The sequence below is a fragment of the Protomyctophum bolini genome (assembly GCF_963924005.1).
Source record: "Protomyctophum bolini genome assembly, chromosome: 10".
Classification (NCBI taxonomy): Eukaryota; Metazoa; Chordata; class Actinopteri; order Myctophiformes; family Myctophidae; genus Protomyctophum; species Protomyctophum bolini.
The window spans coordinates 8679035-8693609 of NC_137871.1; the positions used below are offsets into that span (position 1 = coordinate 8679035).

The window sequence follows — 14575 nt, forward strand, 5'->3', positions numbered from 1 at the left end:
CTGACTTCCGGCGTCTTCTCGTCCATTAGCCCACCGTTCAGTCAGATTTATGCACCTAAAAGACTCGATCTTTTCTCAACGAAGGAACCACCCGTTCCCCGATCAGCCGCCAGAACTGAATGCTACATTCATTCATATGTATCAGACACCGGTAAGATCCACATATTTATAAACCAAACAATTACATTTGCAGATGTAACGTTAGCTTGTTCGTCATTAGCATCGTGCTAACGTTACACAGAGCCTTCTCTTCTTTCACAAGTCTCGGTTTCCAAATTATCAATGTTGTCAGATAATGACCTGAAAAACACACGGTTTGTTTCTATCGGTATATTTCGTTACAGTTCGAGTAAATTATCCAGTTGGCCGGTGTGATATTATGATATATTGTGAGTGGCATTGATACCAGATGTCCATTTAACGACGTGTGAAATATTCCATTAATGTTTACCATCCGATCAAACTGGACTGGTATGAATGGTAGACGCTCACTGTGGGACTCTTAATACTGTTGTTTATTCTGGGTGTTGTGATTTTAATTAAAGCTCCATCAAAAACACCTTCCCTTGTTTTGATTTCTTCGCCCTAAAAAGACGACAACGGAGGAGAAATGGGAAGAAAACAATCAGGAAACGCGGGTCATAGAAACATTGTTTTATTTTTTAGTAATAGCTTTTTTGTTGTTTAATATTGGGATTATAGGCACGCGTTATAAATGCATTACTACTATATCATGCATTCCTGTTGATAATGCACTGATGCATCATCAATGCATTGATGCAGTTATTAAACCCCAGAGACTTGCTGTCTGAATCCTCCGGTGACCTGCGAGATATTTAGCAGTTGGACCGGATGGTAATGGAATATTCTCTGTCTGATTGCATTTTCACGTCTGGTTTTGGGACTAGTCTTAACAACAAACACACACACACAAGAATCTGTAATCAGTTTCAAGTTTTTATTGTTTTCCTTTGATTGAATTGATTCTCTCCCAAGAATCCAACAATAACCTGGCTAGCCATCTGCTAATTGTTGAACTACGTTATAATTAATATTTAAAAAATAACGTAGCTGGCCAGGCTGATGATAATGTAAATGTAATGTACCCAAGAGATATTTGGAACGTGCTAAAGGAAAAAAGTTCCTTTGTCTGAAAACGCTATTAACTATAGTACATATTAATATGGTCATTAAGGGACAACTCTGTGTTAAGGAAAACATGAATTATTTTTCTTATGGAATAATAAATAAGTACTTCACAAAGTTCACAGATTAAATTAACAATACATTTGGGTATTTTTTTCTCTCCTTTTTTAATTCTTATAATACATCTTATAACAGCCTAGTTGATTTTTGATGTGTGTCATGACAGTTTTTTCGGCCTCCTTTATCAGCATAAAGAGACCCTAAATTGTATATTAATGCCCAATATTCTACTATAGGGTTTCCCCGCCTCCAACGTCATCATTGTCCTGCAGTTTACAGCATGGCAATCTGTGGCAACCGTCTCACAGTCAGTATGTTGTTGTTGTTGTGTCGTCCTCAGGGCTCTGGCCCAATCTCTATTTGCTGAAATTCACCACTGTCGTCTGCTCAGCGTTGACCAGCTACTCGTCCATGACCATGACCACCCAAAGGGATCAAGATGTGGTGAGTTCTGACCGCAGATCTGTCCACTCTAGGTCCCGTGATCCTTCTGATTTGATAGCACAGTGCAATGTGTGGCTGGGCAGTCAATAAGGTAGACGTGTTTCATGTCAACATGAACATTTCCAAAGTATTCATTGCTTTCGTTGTATCTTTCAACATGATTCATTAACCTGTTATTTCAATGGGCTAATCAAATGCATGTAAAGACATGAACATGGTTAGAGAAAACGTGACAAATGGGTTGTGATAACATTAAGACGTATTGACGTTTGGTCATTAAATGTCATTAAGTCTCAACTGTAATGGAGCTATAAAGCGGTTGATTTGTGTGTTTCCTGTGTGACTACAGAGAGTTCTGGGCTGACCTGGCATGGCTTCTCTGTCACAGCGGGAGGCTTCATTATGGTGCCAACATTTAATGTCACAACCCAATGTGATATCATTACATGGGGATGTGACGTTTTCCTTGTCAGATTGAATTTGGGGCAGGGTGGGGGTGTGTGTGTATGGGGGGGGGGGGGGGTGTTGGGGTGGATTAGCTAACATACATACACACTTGAACGCCATCTGTCTAATCTGAGTTTAAAACATTGCCCTACTTTCCATACAAATTGATTTGCACCCTATTGCTTATTACATCCCATCTACCATTTCTACAGGACCAGTGGGAGGGGCCATTAAGATATGCTCTCATTAATGATGGGTGTTGTTGTTTTGATCAACTACTGATGAATATTACAATTTCAATCTTTGTAGAACGACCGTTAAATATGAATATGTAGTTCTTAGAACCTTTTGTTGTGGCACAGAACATATACAATCTGTATATAGCATTATCACCTTAACATAGTGCCAAGGCCTGCCCTGTTCGGAAACTAAGATGATGTTATGAGGTACAATGCACACATTCACTGGCATTCACTCTTCCTCTGCAATATTATCACGGCTAGGGATTCTTGGCTTATCTGATACTGTATGTTTATGTCTCGATATATTCGCACATTGCTCTAATGTCCTTTTATACCACAATGTAGCTCCATGTTTGCCATTTGTGACTTCTGGATAATGAAGGGAGAAGCAACAAAGATGTAAAGAGGAGATCATTTTGTTGAATTATTATGTCCTATACTGCTGTAAAGTGAAAATCTAATATCTAGAATCAGAATTTGTGTGAACAGATTCAGATTGTTACCACTGTCAGCTAGGTTCAAGCAGGTTGTCTTTATTGTTGCATCTTGCGTACAGGTACATAAGAGTAAAACAGTTCTTTGTTCAGCTGTCAGCTAGATAGAGAGACAATTCAGCTTGAGTACATTTTCATCAATGTTTTGAATAATAAATAAGCCCCCGTTTGGTCTTTTTGGCACTTGTATGAAAACAAAGCCAATAATTCACAGCAGAGAGTTGGATTGGTTTGTTGCCTTTCTTCTCATTGGAGAAGAGGATGCTCTGATGCAGGATGTTTCCAAGGCTGCAGGGCAAATCTGACTTTGTTTTGGTGAGGAATCGGATGAGAGAGGTGTGTGTGTGTGTGTGTGTGTGTGTGTGTGTGTGTGAATGAGGACATGGGTATGTAACCCCCCATGGAGGTTATTCAGTTCAGTTTGGGGGAGGGGAGTCGGGGGTGTCGGGGGTGGGGGTGCGGGCGCGGGCGCGCTACGCGTGTGTTTGTAAACAGATCAGACAGAGAGTTTCCTGATGTGACGTAGCATCATCGCTCATCAGACCTTTTGTTCTCCTTATCAACCGCAAAGTCCACGTTCCACCTCTGAAATAGATAATTCAAGCCCATACTTCTGGCTCATTAAAAAGAAATGGTCCCAACCAACAGTTAGTCAGATTTATCTGTCTACTTAGTAGGGCTGGTATTGGGTAGTGGGCCTGTTTGAGATATCAATATTGATTTATTAGAGATGATGGCTTAATAAGGAGCAGTTCCACTATAAATTAGCTAACGCATGAATGAAAATAACTGACAATAGTCCAACTATAGCAATGGTTCACGTTTGGGACTGTCTGATGGCAGCTTCCGTTTCTCAGCTCATGGGGGCTATAGTCCCAGACTATATAGCATTCGGAGATTGTGGAATAGTTGTCTGGTAACGCGAGACTAGTTCTGGAGCAAGATGGCTTCCTGTCAGATTCTGATCAAATTTAGCTCAGCCTGCAAAGCAGTTTGTTGCTGAGCTATTACTTTCACTACCTCATTTTGTGGGTGGTAACGTTTATTTATTTTTAAAACACTATAAGTGCATTGTCTATGATTGTGTGTTATTTCCATGCATTGTCCCTGGACCTACTGTACTTTTTCTTTCTCTTCCCTCCATTTTGTTTTCAATGAATGCATTTATTTGCGGCCAAATCCTGCACACTGCAAATGGGTCAAATGTCATCTCTGAATCAAGAAACAACTGAAATCCGGGAAAAGTTAATTTGGATTAGGTTGTTAAGTCCTCAATGTTTGATTTTGAGGAGAGAACAAGTGAGCAGTAACCCTAATGAGATTTTCAGGTGTTGCTTAAAAACATTATGCAAGCATACATGGTGTATAAGATGTGTTTAGCAATTTACATCTTATATCTCAAGGCTCATACATACCCCAGTTTGTGGAGATAGGCTATCACCGTTTTAGGTGATAGCTTATCACCTAAAACGGTGATGAGAGTTGTCTGATAGTAAAAACAGAGAGGTCTGTCTGACGTAATGGTGTAGTTTTCCAACCCTTTAAAAACTACACCGGTGAAACTGGAGTATGTATGAGCCTTAAAGGGATGTTTATGTTCTGCATTTCAATACATTTTCAGTGGTTATCAAAGTCTTTAGAATGAACAATATTTACAATACCATCCATATTGACAGAAAAAAGTCTTGCAGCTGTCTGTTTCATCCCTTCTCTTTGTTCCTACAATTCCCATGATGCATCTTGGCATGTCCATAAGGGCCATGGTCACCATCCATAACATCAATCTGATAAATAATTTCTGTGCTATTCTGTAAACGCAGGAAACCAGGATATTGTCACAGCCAATAAAGCTATTTTGTTCTTGCTGCTAATAAATCATTAGCTCTACAGCAAATATATAGCGATAATGTAAACAAAATATTGTGATGTGTCCCTTTTTTAAAGAGATTTTTAAAGCCGCTTTGGGGAATAGGAAGGAAGCCCCTTCCATTAAAGAGCATGTCTCTCACTCACACACATGATTGGCCATGTAATTTTAATAGCATGGTGTCTGGGACACCTGGGGTTATCGCATTAGACCAACAGCCTGGAGAGGAGCTCCCCAGACCTCTGGAACTGAAGGGCTAGTGTTCCCTCTCCCGGCCCCACCCTTATCTGCTGCTCTCTGCTACAGGGGCTCACTTCAGTGTAGGAAACCTTCAGTGAATGAAGCAGCACCAGTCAAAGGGCCGAGATCTGGATTAAAGATGTGGATTAAATCTAATTAGACTGGAATGCCCATCTCTCCACAACCATCTGAAGGTCATCTCATGTCTGCTGAGGTTAGGGTGGAAATGGAAGGGTTTGATCTCCACTAATTGACCAGAATGTGAATGAAACTTAATGCTGTTTTTCTGTAGTGTTTTTTTTCCCCCTGTGATATTTCTTTGCTCTCTGTAGTTCATGCGTGTTTGGTTTTCTTGTTCTATTTTAGGTGAACCTCCGTCTTATCCTGGTCAGTGGGAAAACACAAGACTTCATATTCTCCCCAAATGACTCGGCCACTGACATTGCCAAACATGTTTTTGACAACTGGCCCACGGGTGAGTCTAGTAACGGCTTCTATAAAATGTTGTTCCAGCTTTTTAATTATTTCATGACCACCTGCTTTAAAGTAACCGTGGAGGATCATTCAGTTAGGGTGAAACTTCTGTAACAGTTCGAATATTAAACATTTGCGTCATATTGTTCTTTAGTGGGGGAAATTCGGTTCAAATGTATTGTTTTGCAATTTTATACCAGTGTTTTTCATGTTGCCCACTACAACTGAAAACAGGATGGACTATACCTTAATTAAGTCAGAACAAAAATTGATTGATTTTATTGATTTGTTAACTTGATGAATCCCCAGAGAGCGAAACTCAATTAGGCAATGCGCACCAACAACACCTTGAAACACATACTTTGGAGACAATAGTCACAACAGAATACACACTCACATGAATCACACACAGACTAATCACTCGGTGTGTGACCCTATAGAGTGTCGCAGTCCCGCCCCCTCGAGAGACCCGGAAAATAAATCCCCGTTCATTTTCCTCATAGACTTTTCAGAAAGTTTTTATTTAAAGACGTTTACGCCGCGGACAAAGCCAATTTTTGTTGTGACAAATCATGACAATAAACACAATGTTTTTTTCAAACAAAGAATTAGAAAGTAGAAAAAAACCGGCAGGTTACAACACTTTTTTTGTTGTTTTTCTTCTTAGTAATTATTTGTTTGGTCCAAAATATTGTTTGTTGTCATGACTCAAGTTGGCTTCGTAAAAGCCTAAAAGGTCTTTAAAATAAATACGTTTTGAAATGGGAAAAATACATTGGGATTCATTTCCTGGGCCTGGCGTCGTCATGAAAGGGGGTGGGACGCTCTGTAGTCACAACAGAATACACACGCACATGAATCACACACAGACTAATCACTCAGTGTGACCCAATATAACTACAGTTCAACCCTGGAACACTCAATGTTCACATTTAATGTGTAGTTGTGTGCAGACTTGTGTGTGTGTGTGTGTGTGTGTGTGTGTGTGTGTGTGTATCTATTAGGGTAAGTTGTCACTCACACTGTCTCGTGTTTCTCCCAGGGTGGGAAGAGGAGCAGGTGAGCTCACCCAGCATCCTGCGCCTCATCTTTCAGGGACGCTTCCTTCACGGCAACGTCACCCTGGGTGGTAAGAAGACAAAACACAAAACTGTTTTCCTAACTCTGACTCTTGTCACATTTCCAACGACGCTTCCTATTTAGCAGCTCAGGACTATGACATTATAACCCCAACTAGTACGATCTATGCCGCATGGTGAAATCGCAAGGAAACTGTGCAGGATATTTGTTTACAACTGCAATTTCTATATTTAGCAGACTCTTATCGAGAATGATTTACAGAGTGCAAGATCAGAGTAAATGGCTTGGCATTTAGCCCATTTTTGGCGGGAACCCCTTTTGGTGTTCTTAACACTTATAATTTAGCTATTGAAAAATAGCAGATCTACAAGCTACGAGCTTGTAGGTCTGCTATTTTTGAAAAATCGTGAAAATGTGCCTTAAATCTTTGAATATATATTCTTTCTGTGTTTCAGTTTTTAACTAAAATCTTTGCTTCTGGAGGGTCCCTGGAACAACATATATTTCAGATGGGGGGTCGGCGGCATAGTACATATATAATTATTGGGGTCCTTGACATGAAATATTGAGAACCACTAAAAAATGCATTTTTTAAATTTCGACGTCAGGCTTAAATGGGCTAGTCAACTAACAACAGGAATCAGGATACCGGTAGTCAAGTTTTACAAAGTAACTAGGATGTCAGGTAGACATCCTAGTTATAGCAATAAGCATACTTGCATCTAAGCATACATCTATCCAAGACAATTTATAATCAAACATACATCTTGGAAATTAGATGGACATTCTTTAAGGACATGATGTAGTCTAGACAGAGGTTGTGTACCTGAAACAAACCCCAAGGGGTTGTGACCTTGTGTTCAAAGCTTTAAAATGAACAAACAGGATAATGCAGTACAACTACTTCTGTGTCTCACTCACATGCCATAATGTGAAGCCCACCCAAATTTAATTATGGCATTTCATCTGAAATCTTGGCCTACGCCCAGCAATGTGAATTATTCATCAAAGAATTCATGAGTGCCTTCGCATTGTATGCTCCTAAAATATAGAGCATGCTGCCCAGAGATATTGAGAGAGACCGACTCTGGGCAGACATTGGATTTGGGAAGAGATCATTTAAGTTCACCCACCCATGCGTACTCCATGGATAGGACTTCATTTCACTGCTGTGATTCTGTTTTGGATTAATGCATTACATTTTTTAAACGTGCTGTATAATTTAGGGTGTGTGGTTATCTTTACACAAAGTTATAATATCTTCAAAATTCTGACCGTTTTCTGAAAAACCTTATGTTTCTGTATCTGTAGTGCTCAATATTTCATGTCAAGGACCCCAAACATAATTTATGCAATATGCCTCCCCCATCTGAAAATATGTTGTTCCAGGGACCTCCCCAGAAGCAAAGATTTGAGTTAAAATGTTGTAATAATATATATTCAAAGATTTGAGGCGCATTTTCACGATTTTTCAAAAATAGCAGACCTACAAGTTTGTAGAGCTTGTAGATCTGCTATTTTTCAATAGCTAAAGTATAACATAATGCTTTAAAACACCAAAAGGGGTTCCCGCCCAAAATGGGTTAAATGGGTTAAATCTGGATTTGCAATGCACCACTTAAATTTAAACACAGATTAATACCATCCAACGCCATAGAGCACGGAATGTTTTGGTTAACAATTTTAATTTAACGTTATTGAAACCCATAACAACTACTTTGCCCAGCTCTGTTGCAATGTTTAAATCTAACTTTGTACAATTCACCTTATATGATCGATGGATGTAATGTATGAATGATTATGTTTATTTATTTTTTAAAGCTCTAAAGCTGCCTCCAGGCCGGACCACTGTCATGCACTTGGTGGCCAGAGAGACTCTTCCTGAGCCCAACTCCCATGGTGAGAACCTTTCCTCCTTCTGTTCTGTTCCCTTTTACTCTGGACTCTCACGTGTTTGGAAATGTTGTCATTGCTGTCACCATTTCAGACCAACCCATGTATTGGCCATTATTTGACTTTTTGACGACATTAGTGTCGGATTGCGACTATGTACCAATTTGAACCACTTTCATGACCCTGGGGAGAATGAGATATACAGTATATAAATATATATAACCCATTTTGACCTGAGATCAGATTCTAAAAATGTCTTCTACATCCTGACAGTTTTCCGAAAAAGCTATGTTTCTATGTCAGTCGTTCTTCGATTTTTCAAAAATAGCAGACCTACAATCTCGTAGAGTGCCACTCGGTGGCGTGCTATGAGCTTGTAGATCTGCTATTTTCCAATAGCTAAAGCATAACATAATGCTAACACCAAAAGGGGTTCCCGCCCAAAATGGGATAAAGGCCGGACCTGAAATGACTGCTGGACTGAAAATATGAAAACTTCCTTTGGGAACAGTCCATGTTTGGGAAGATGCACAAACATATGGGGCACACAATTGACAGGTGCGTTGCAATTGGAGTCAAAGGCTTTGATATGTTCAGTCCTGCACAGCTGCACTCATTCCGGGCCCCTCACTGGAGAGAATGTCGTCCATGCACAGCTCATGGTAACATTTGACTAAATACACGTTTTCTTTCAAATGGATATGAAACTAGTCTCCAAAGTGTAAGACTAAATTATTAGGTAGCAGTGCTACAAGTTCAAATGCCGACGTGCTCAGTCTGCTAACGGTGCACGGATAGAACGATCTGTATTTGGAATAAATAAAATGTATGTAAGATCACAGACATTCTAGAGGTAACAAGTTAACAGAAGTCCATCGATCGGCATGCATACTTTCTCAATAGAGTATGGTTTTTTATTCATATTATTGATTTGACGTTAAAACATGTTTTATGTAATCATCGAGCCATAAGATTGATTGCTTGTTTAGCACTTGTTTGTAACTTGTACAACGGAGTGAACGGACAAGTAAAATTTTAAATCACTTGTCCGGAAAGATTTATCACTTGTCCCAGACAACAGGACAAGCCTTAATGCCATGCCCTGTATATAAAGAATAATAATAATTATTATTATTATTATTATTACACACCTGAATATAATTCAACAGAATCATATACATTTTAACCATAATTGTTTACAAACGGCTTACATAGCCCTAGGCTTAAAGGAGAATTCCATACTAAAAGGCTTTCTTACCTTTCTTTGTAGTTAATTGTTACGTCCCCACCAAAGAGGTCCATGTGTTATTTTGTGCAAAAGCTCCTTATTGGCTGTTTCCCCTACCATAAGCCCTAAATGAATTGCATTGAATTGAATGGGGCTATGGGGTGTTGTGCTAATTCGCTTATTTTCATCGCTCAAAATTATAATTTCTTTGTATATATCCTCTCTTCATAATGTAAATAATATCCCAAGCGGCACACTTTACTACTTATTTTGATGGAAATAAGCGAACTAGCATAACGCCCCATTCAATGCAATGCAATTCATTGAGGGCTTATGGTAGGGAAAATGGCCAATAAGGAGTTTTTGCACAAAAAAACACCTGGACCTCTTTGGTGGGGACGTAACAACTACAAAGAAAGGTAAGAAAGATAAGAAAGCATTCTAGCATGGAATTCTCCTTTAAAGGACCACTTCACCACTTTTCAACCTATCTTCATATAATAGGTCCTCACTAATAATCATGAAAAAATGGCGCAATTCTTTCCTACTCTGTGTATCATAGGAGGGCTGTGGGCAATGAGAAAACCGTCTTCCAGTGACATCATCGATGGGGAATACAAGCTAATAAAAACTGCAGGCTTTCTAGTCCTGAAAAGTTGCAATCGTTCTCACGATAATGAAAATCTAAACATTTTTGTAAAAAAATTGTGTTTAAAAAAAATCTGCCTAATGATGATGTCACTGGAAGACGGTTTCTGAACTGTCCACAGCCCTCCTATGAGACACAGACTGAGTAGGAAAAAATCGTGCCATTTCATCATGATTTTGAGGACATATTATATGAAGATAGGTTGAAAAGTGGTCCTTTAATACGTTACATTATGTGCGGATACATGTGCACTAAACGTGCACGTTTATGTGCATAAAATGACCGCCAGGGTAGATTGAGGTCGCGAGTCAATGGCAGAATAAATTTGGGGCCGGATCTGGCATCTAGTCATCTGTGACTAGGACTTAATTGTCCGCAGCAGAGTGTGGTGTGATTTTTTTTTTTTTTTGTTTCTGTTTACAGGACAGAGGAACAGAGAGAAAACCACAGAGAGCAACTGTTGCCTGCTGCTGTAAAACAACTGAGAAGGCTGGCCTCCCTCCTACCCCATATCATCATGTTCACCACATTCTCCCCTTCCTCCTCCTGCCTGTCAGCTGTGATTTTTGGAGGGAATCCCAGTAAGTCTAACGGAGGGCTCTCGGAGGTTGCCAGCCATGTTGGTTTGCACTTTCGTTCAATCTGAGGCTTTCGTTATTTGAATTTCTTTGTGCCAATTTATTCTAATCAACCACACACACACCCCCTCCCCGACTGGCCTTTTATGTTGTTTTTATGTTTTTTTCCTCCTTTTTGTTTTCATTTTACAAATTCTGCCTTCTTGTTTTTATCGTTTTGTTTTGCTTGGAGATTGTGAATCCCTACCTTCGCTCCCCAGCAAACATGGATTACTGAATGGACAGGTTTTAAAGCTCCATTTGACACCGAGGTAAAAACACATACCTGGAACTGCTCTCCCACCCCAACCCCCCCCCCCCCTTTTCATGGACATACCATTTCTGTCAAGGACGGATGGGCTAACAATGGCTACTAGTCATATCAATGTCTCCATGGGTCTTACAGGATAGTGATATAGTGATTTTTGCTGCAATTAACGTGGATTCTTTATTTAGGAGGCGTCTTTTTGTGTGTATGTGTTGCTCCTCCTGTCGCCTGACCCGGTGCCGTTTTTTGGTTTTGCCGTTTTATTGAGGGGGACTTTCTAGAACCGGTTCCATCCTGTCACGCCTCAGACCAACTGAAACATTCATGGTTGTCCAGCGGTTAGGGGCGAGTGGTCGTGCCGCCTGACCAATGGAGAAAGACTGCAAAGATTTTAGGAATGCAGCTGTGTAATATAGTACACCTGCTTTTTGCACGCATGTGTGTGTGTGTGTGTGTGGCATTGTCCTATGGTGTGTTCAGCTCCCAAGATGAAGGATGAGGAAACGAAAAGGAACAGAAACAGGGATCTTCTTCTTGTGAGCATCGAGTGTAAAACGGAGCCGGTTGGATCACGTCCGCGTGGCAACGTTAACGGTGCCATCGGGATCTGCAGCGCGAGCCGCCGACCATGCCCACAGATTAGACTTTATACCCACCCCCGGTCCACAGGGGGGCGCCCTCCCCTCTGCCACTCCTCTTCTGATGGCAGAGGGAGGGGGGGGGGGGTCTCGACACCATGAGCCAGTTAAAACCAGACTAAAGAAGGCAGATTTAGATTGCAGGGTTGCATGCTGAGGGAACAGGGCCCCCTACTGGACACTGAGAGGAGAGGCAGGGATTGGCCCCTCCCCATGGAGAGAGCAAGAGGAAAAAATATCCTTATCATTTGGATGCTGCGTTTATTTCATTTGCCTTTTTATCGTGGAATCCAGTAATATCATTAATAATGTCGGGGGGAAAAAAATGTCAATTTTTATCTTGTGTATAGATATTTGTTTGATTCTAGTGCACGTATGGATGGGTGTGTGTTTAATGTGTGTGTGGGTGCACGTCATTTTATGGGACTAAGGAGTGGTCTTGTAGAGGCAGTGCACTGGGAGTGTGGACTGGCTGCGGTTTATTTGGGAAACAGTTGGAAAATATTTGATTCCTTCCATTGAGTGTGTTAAGGTTTGTGTTCATGTCAACCAATGTCACTGCTCTGAATTTTAGCTCAATATGAATACCGTACATGTAAAACTAAAATGCAATGTGGTCTACCTAAAAGCTTGTATTATAAATTAATAAATCTTTAAATAAGCCAAATGGTTTGTGCTTTGTGTTCAGTTTGTTTTTGGGTCTAAAATAAACATGAAGATACAGTATGTTTTCAGCTCTACTGTATGGATGGTACACTGCAGTACTACTTGCTCACCTCTAGGTGGTGGTGTGCTCTAAACTAAAACTGTCCCTGGGTGTGAAACTAGCCCCTGTAATTAAAACGTAATTCATCCAAAATGTTTGAGATTTAAAACCTCTGAGGAATGGGAGCAACACAAAACGAACATGAAACCCTGAAAAAAGTTCAATTGTTAATTTTCTTGTGTGTGTGTGTGTTCTGGAAATACTAAATCTGGTACTAAACTTTAGTACCAGATTTAGTATTTCCAGATACTAAATCAAAAGCCTTGCATTTGATGATGCATAATAGAAAATGTGTAATACTTTAGTAACTAAAGTATTACACATTTTCTATTATGCATCATCAAATGCAAGGCTTTTGCCCACTTACAGACGACAGGTGCATAGGAGAAGGACAACAAAGTGCCTGACTAATTGAAAGGAAAAAACTCTTCAAATGCAGTTGAGAAGTTTAAGGCAACGTTGTCAGGCTATCTTTCACAAAGAGAGCCTGATGAAGTCGACTAGACCGAAACCTGTGTGAGTGAGTTTTTTCCTTCGAGCATCAGATGAAATGTGCAGCATGCTCTCATAACATTTGGTTGAACTCGTCTGCGTTTCTCTTCCAACTTTCTCAGAGATATGGTCCTGACGTGTACGCACTCAGTTCCAGGTTTCCATTCGACACTGGCCTTGTGCACTAGGAAAATATCCGTCAAGCTTCCCTTTATGTCCTTAGAAAACGCCTGGTGTTGGTTAAAAGAACCTGTCTCTCTAATCTCCGTGTCTTTCCCCTGTTGTTGTTATGGCATGCTTGGGTTGTGAGTGTGACCATGCTGTGTGAATGAGGCGAATGGTTAAACGGTGCCCTCTTAACCTGACCCAAGAGATGAACAACAAGTTTTAAACAAGAGCTCTAGGGAAACATCTGTTGAAATCATTGCTACCTCACTCCAGCAACACGCCACTGTTCCAGACTCGGTCATTCCTGGATGAATTACCTCTCTGCGGTCAACATGATTTCGAGGCACACGTGCGGCCGGTTTGTTGAGTGTGTCAGGGGGGGGGGGGGGGGGGGGGGGGGGGGCGGAGGCCCAGGCTGTTAAGCTGGTCTCTACCAGGGGATGGACCTGTGAGGAGTGCGGTTCAGACCACAAGCTGTAATTCCATGGCTGTATGAGCTTTCCAGGCTAGGCTACTCTATTGGCAGCTATGGAACTCCCATAGTGTCTTTGTCTTGTCTGGTTTAGTCTAGTCTCATCTTATATTTCAAAATATACATCTATTCTTGTTTAGTTATCAGTTATGTTGACATATGAGGAATTTGACTAGGTGCTTTGATCTGACATAGCCTATATGTACAGTAGAAACAATGGGAGTTGCATTCTTTTCAATTAGCATTTTATTACTGTCCTACAAAGCTAAAGTGCAGTAACTTACGTTTTTGGACACACCAACTTATTTGTGTATCCCAAAGGTCAAATTAGCCTTTGTGATTTTGGGGGGATAAACGGTTACCTCAAGAACAGATACAGTATACAATTAGAATAAAATATCACTTATATGCCGATAGCTCATTTGGCTGACCAGTTTAAACACTTTCAAACTCATTTCTCAGGTTTATTTTACTGCACTTTGGTTTGTTAAGCACTTCAAAAGGTCTTGTAGAGCAGCCAAGATCTGTCTGAAATAACATATTTTGGGCAAATTCAACATTCTTTCAGCATACTAAAAATATATATGTTACTGTTATGATGAAGGAGTAGGTATCTTTCTCTTGTGTCAATAAACCATTTCATCCTATAGGTGAGTTTTTCCTGGCTCAGAATAGGCCTTTGGGGGCGTGACTGACTATGACAGTAAGTATGATCAGACCACATCATGACGGCAACAGTAAAGGTTATAAGCCTGTGTTGTCTTATTTGAAAGAAATCTATGCTATGCATTTGCACCACAAATTCGTCTTGCAGGAAAGACCCATATATTATGTGGAGATAGTGGTTACAAGGAGCTGCATTGGTGTGGACTGGGCCGTAGTGCTTGTGA

General features: G+C 40.5%; 1 protein-coding gene across 1 annotated transcript; it reads left to right on the plus strand.

Annotated features, from left to right (window-relative positions):
• The first annotated feature begins 16 nt into the window (after positions 1-16).
• On the plus strand, positions 17-12444 carry ubl3b (ubiquitin-like 3b). The gene is made up of 6 exons (XM_080774752.1): positions 17-151; positions 1547-1650; positions 5307-5415; positions 6457-6543; positions 8316-8393; positions 10688-12444. The coding sequence occupies exons 2-6, from the start codon at positions 1618-1620 to the stop codon at positions 10738-10740; spliced, it is 360 nt and encodes a 119-aa protein (XP_080630878.1). The 5' UTR covers positions 17-151; positions 1547-1617; the 3' UTR covers positions 10741-12444.
• Positions 12445-14575: the final 2131 nt, after the last annotated feature.

Excerpts from the sequence above, each read along its gene's own strand:
- ubl3b (XM_080774752.1), top strand. The coding sequence starts at position 1,618 with ATGACCATGACCACCCAAAGGGATCAAGATGTG. Across the intron at positions 1,651-5,306 it reads CCCAAAGGGATCAAGATGTG|GTGAACCTCCGTCTTATCCT; the intron begins GTGAGTTCTGAC and ends GTTCTATTTTAG. Across the intron at positions 5,416-6,456 it reads TTTTGACAACTGGCCCACGG|GGTGGGAAGAGGAGCAGGTG; the intron begins GTGAGTCTAGTA and ends TGTTTCTCCCAG.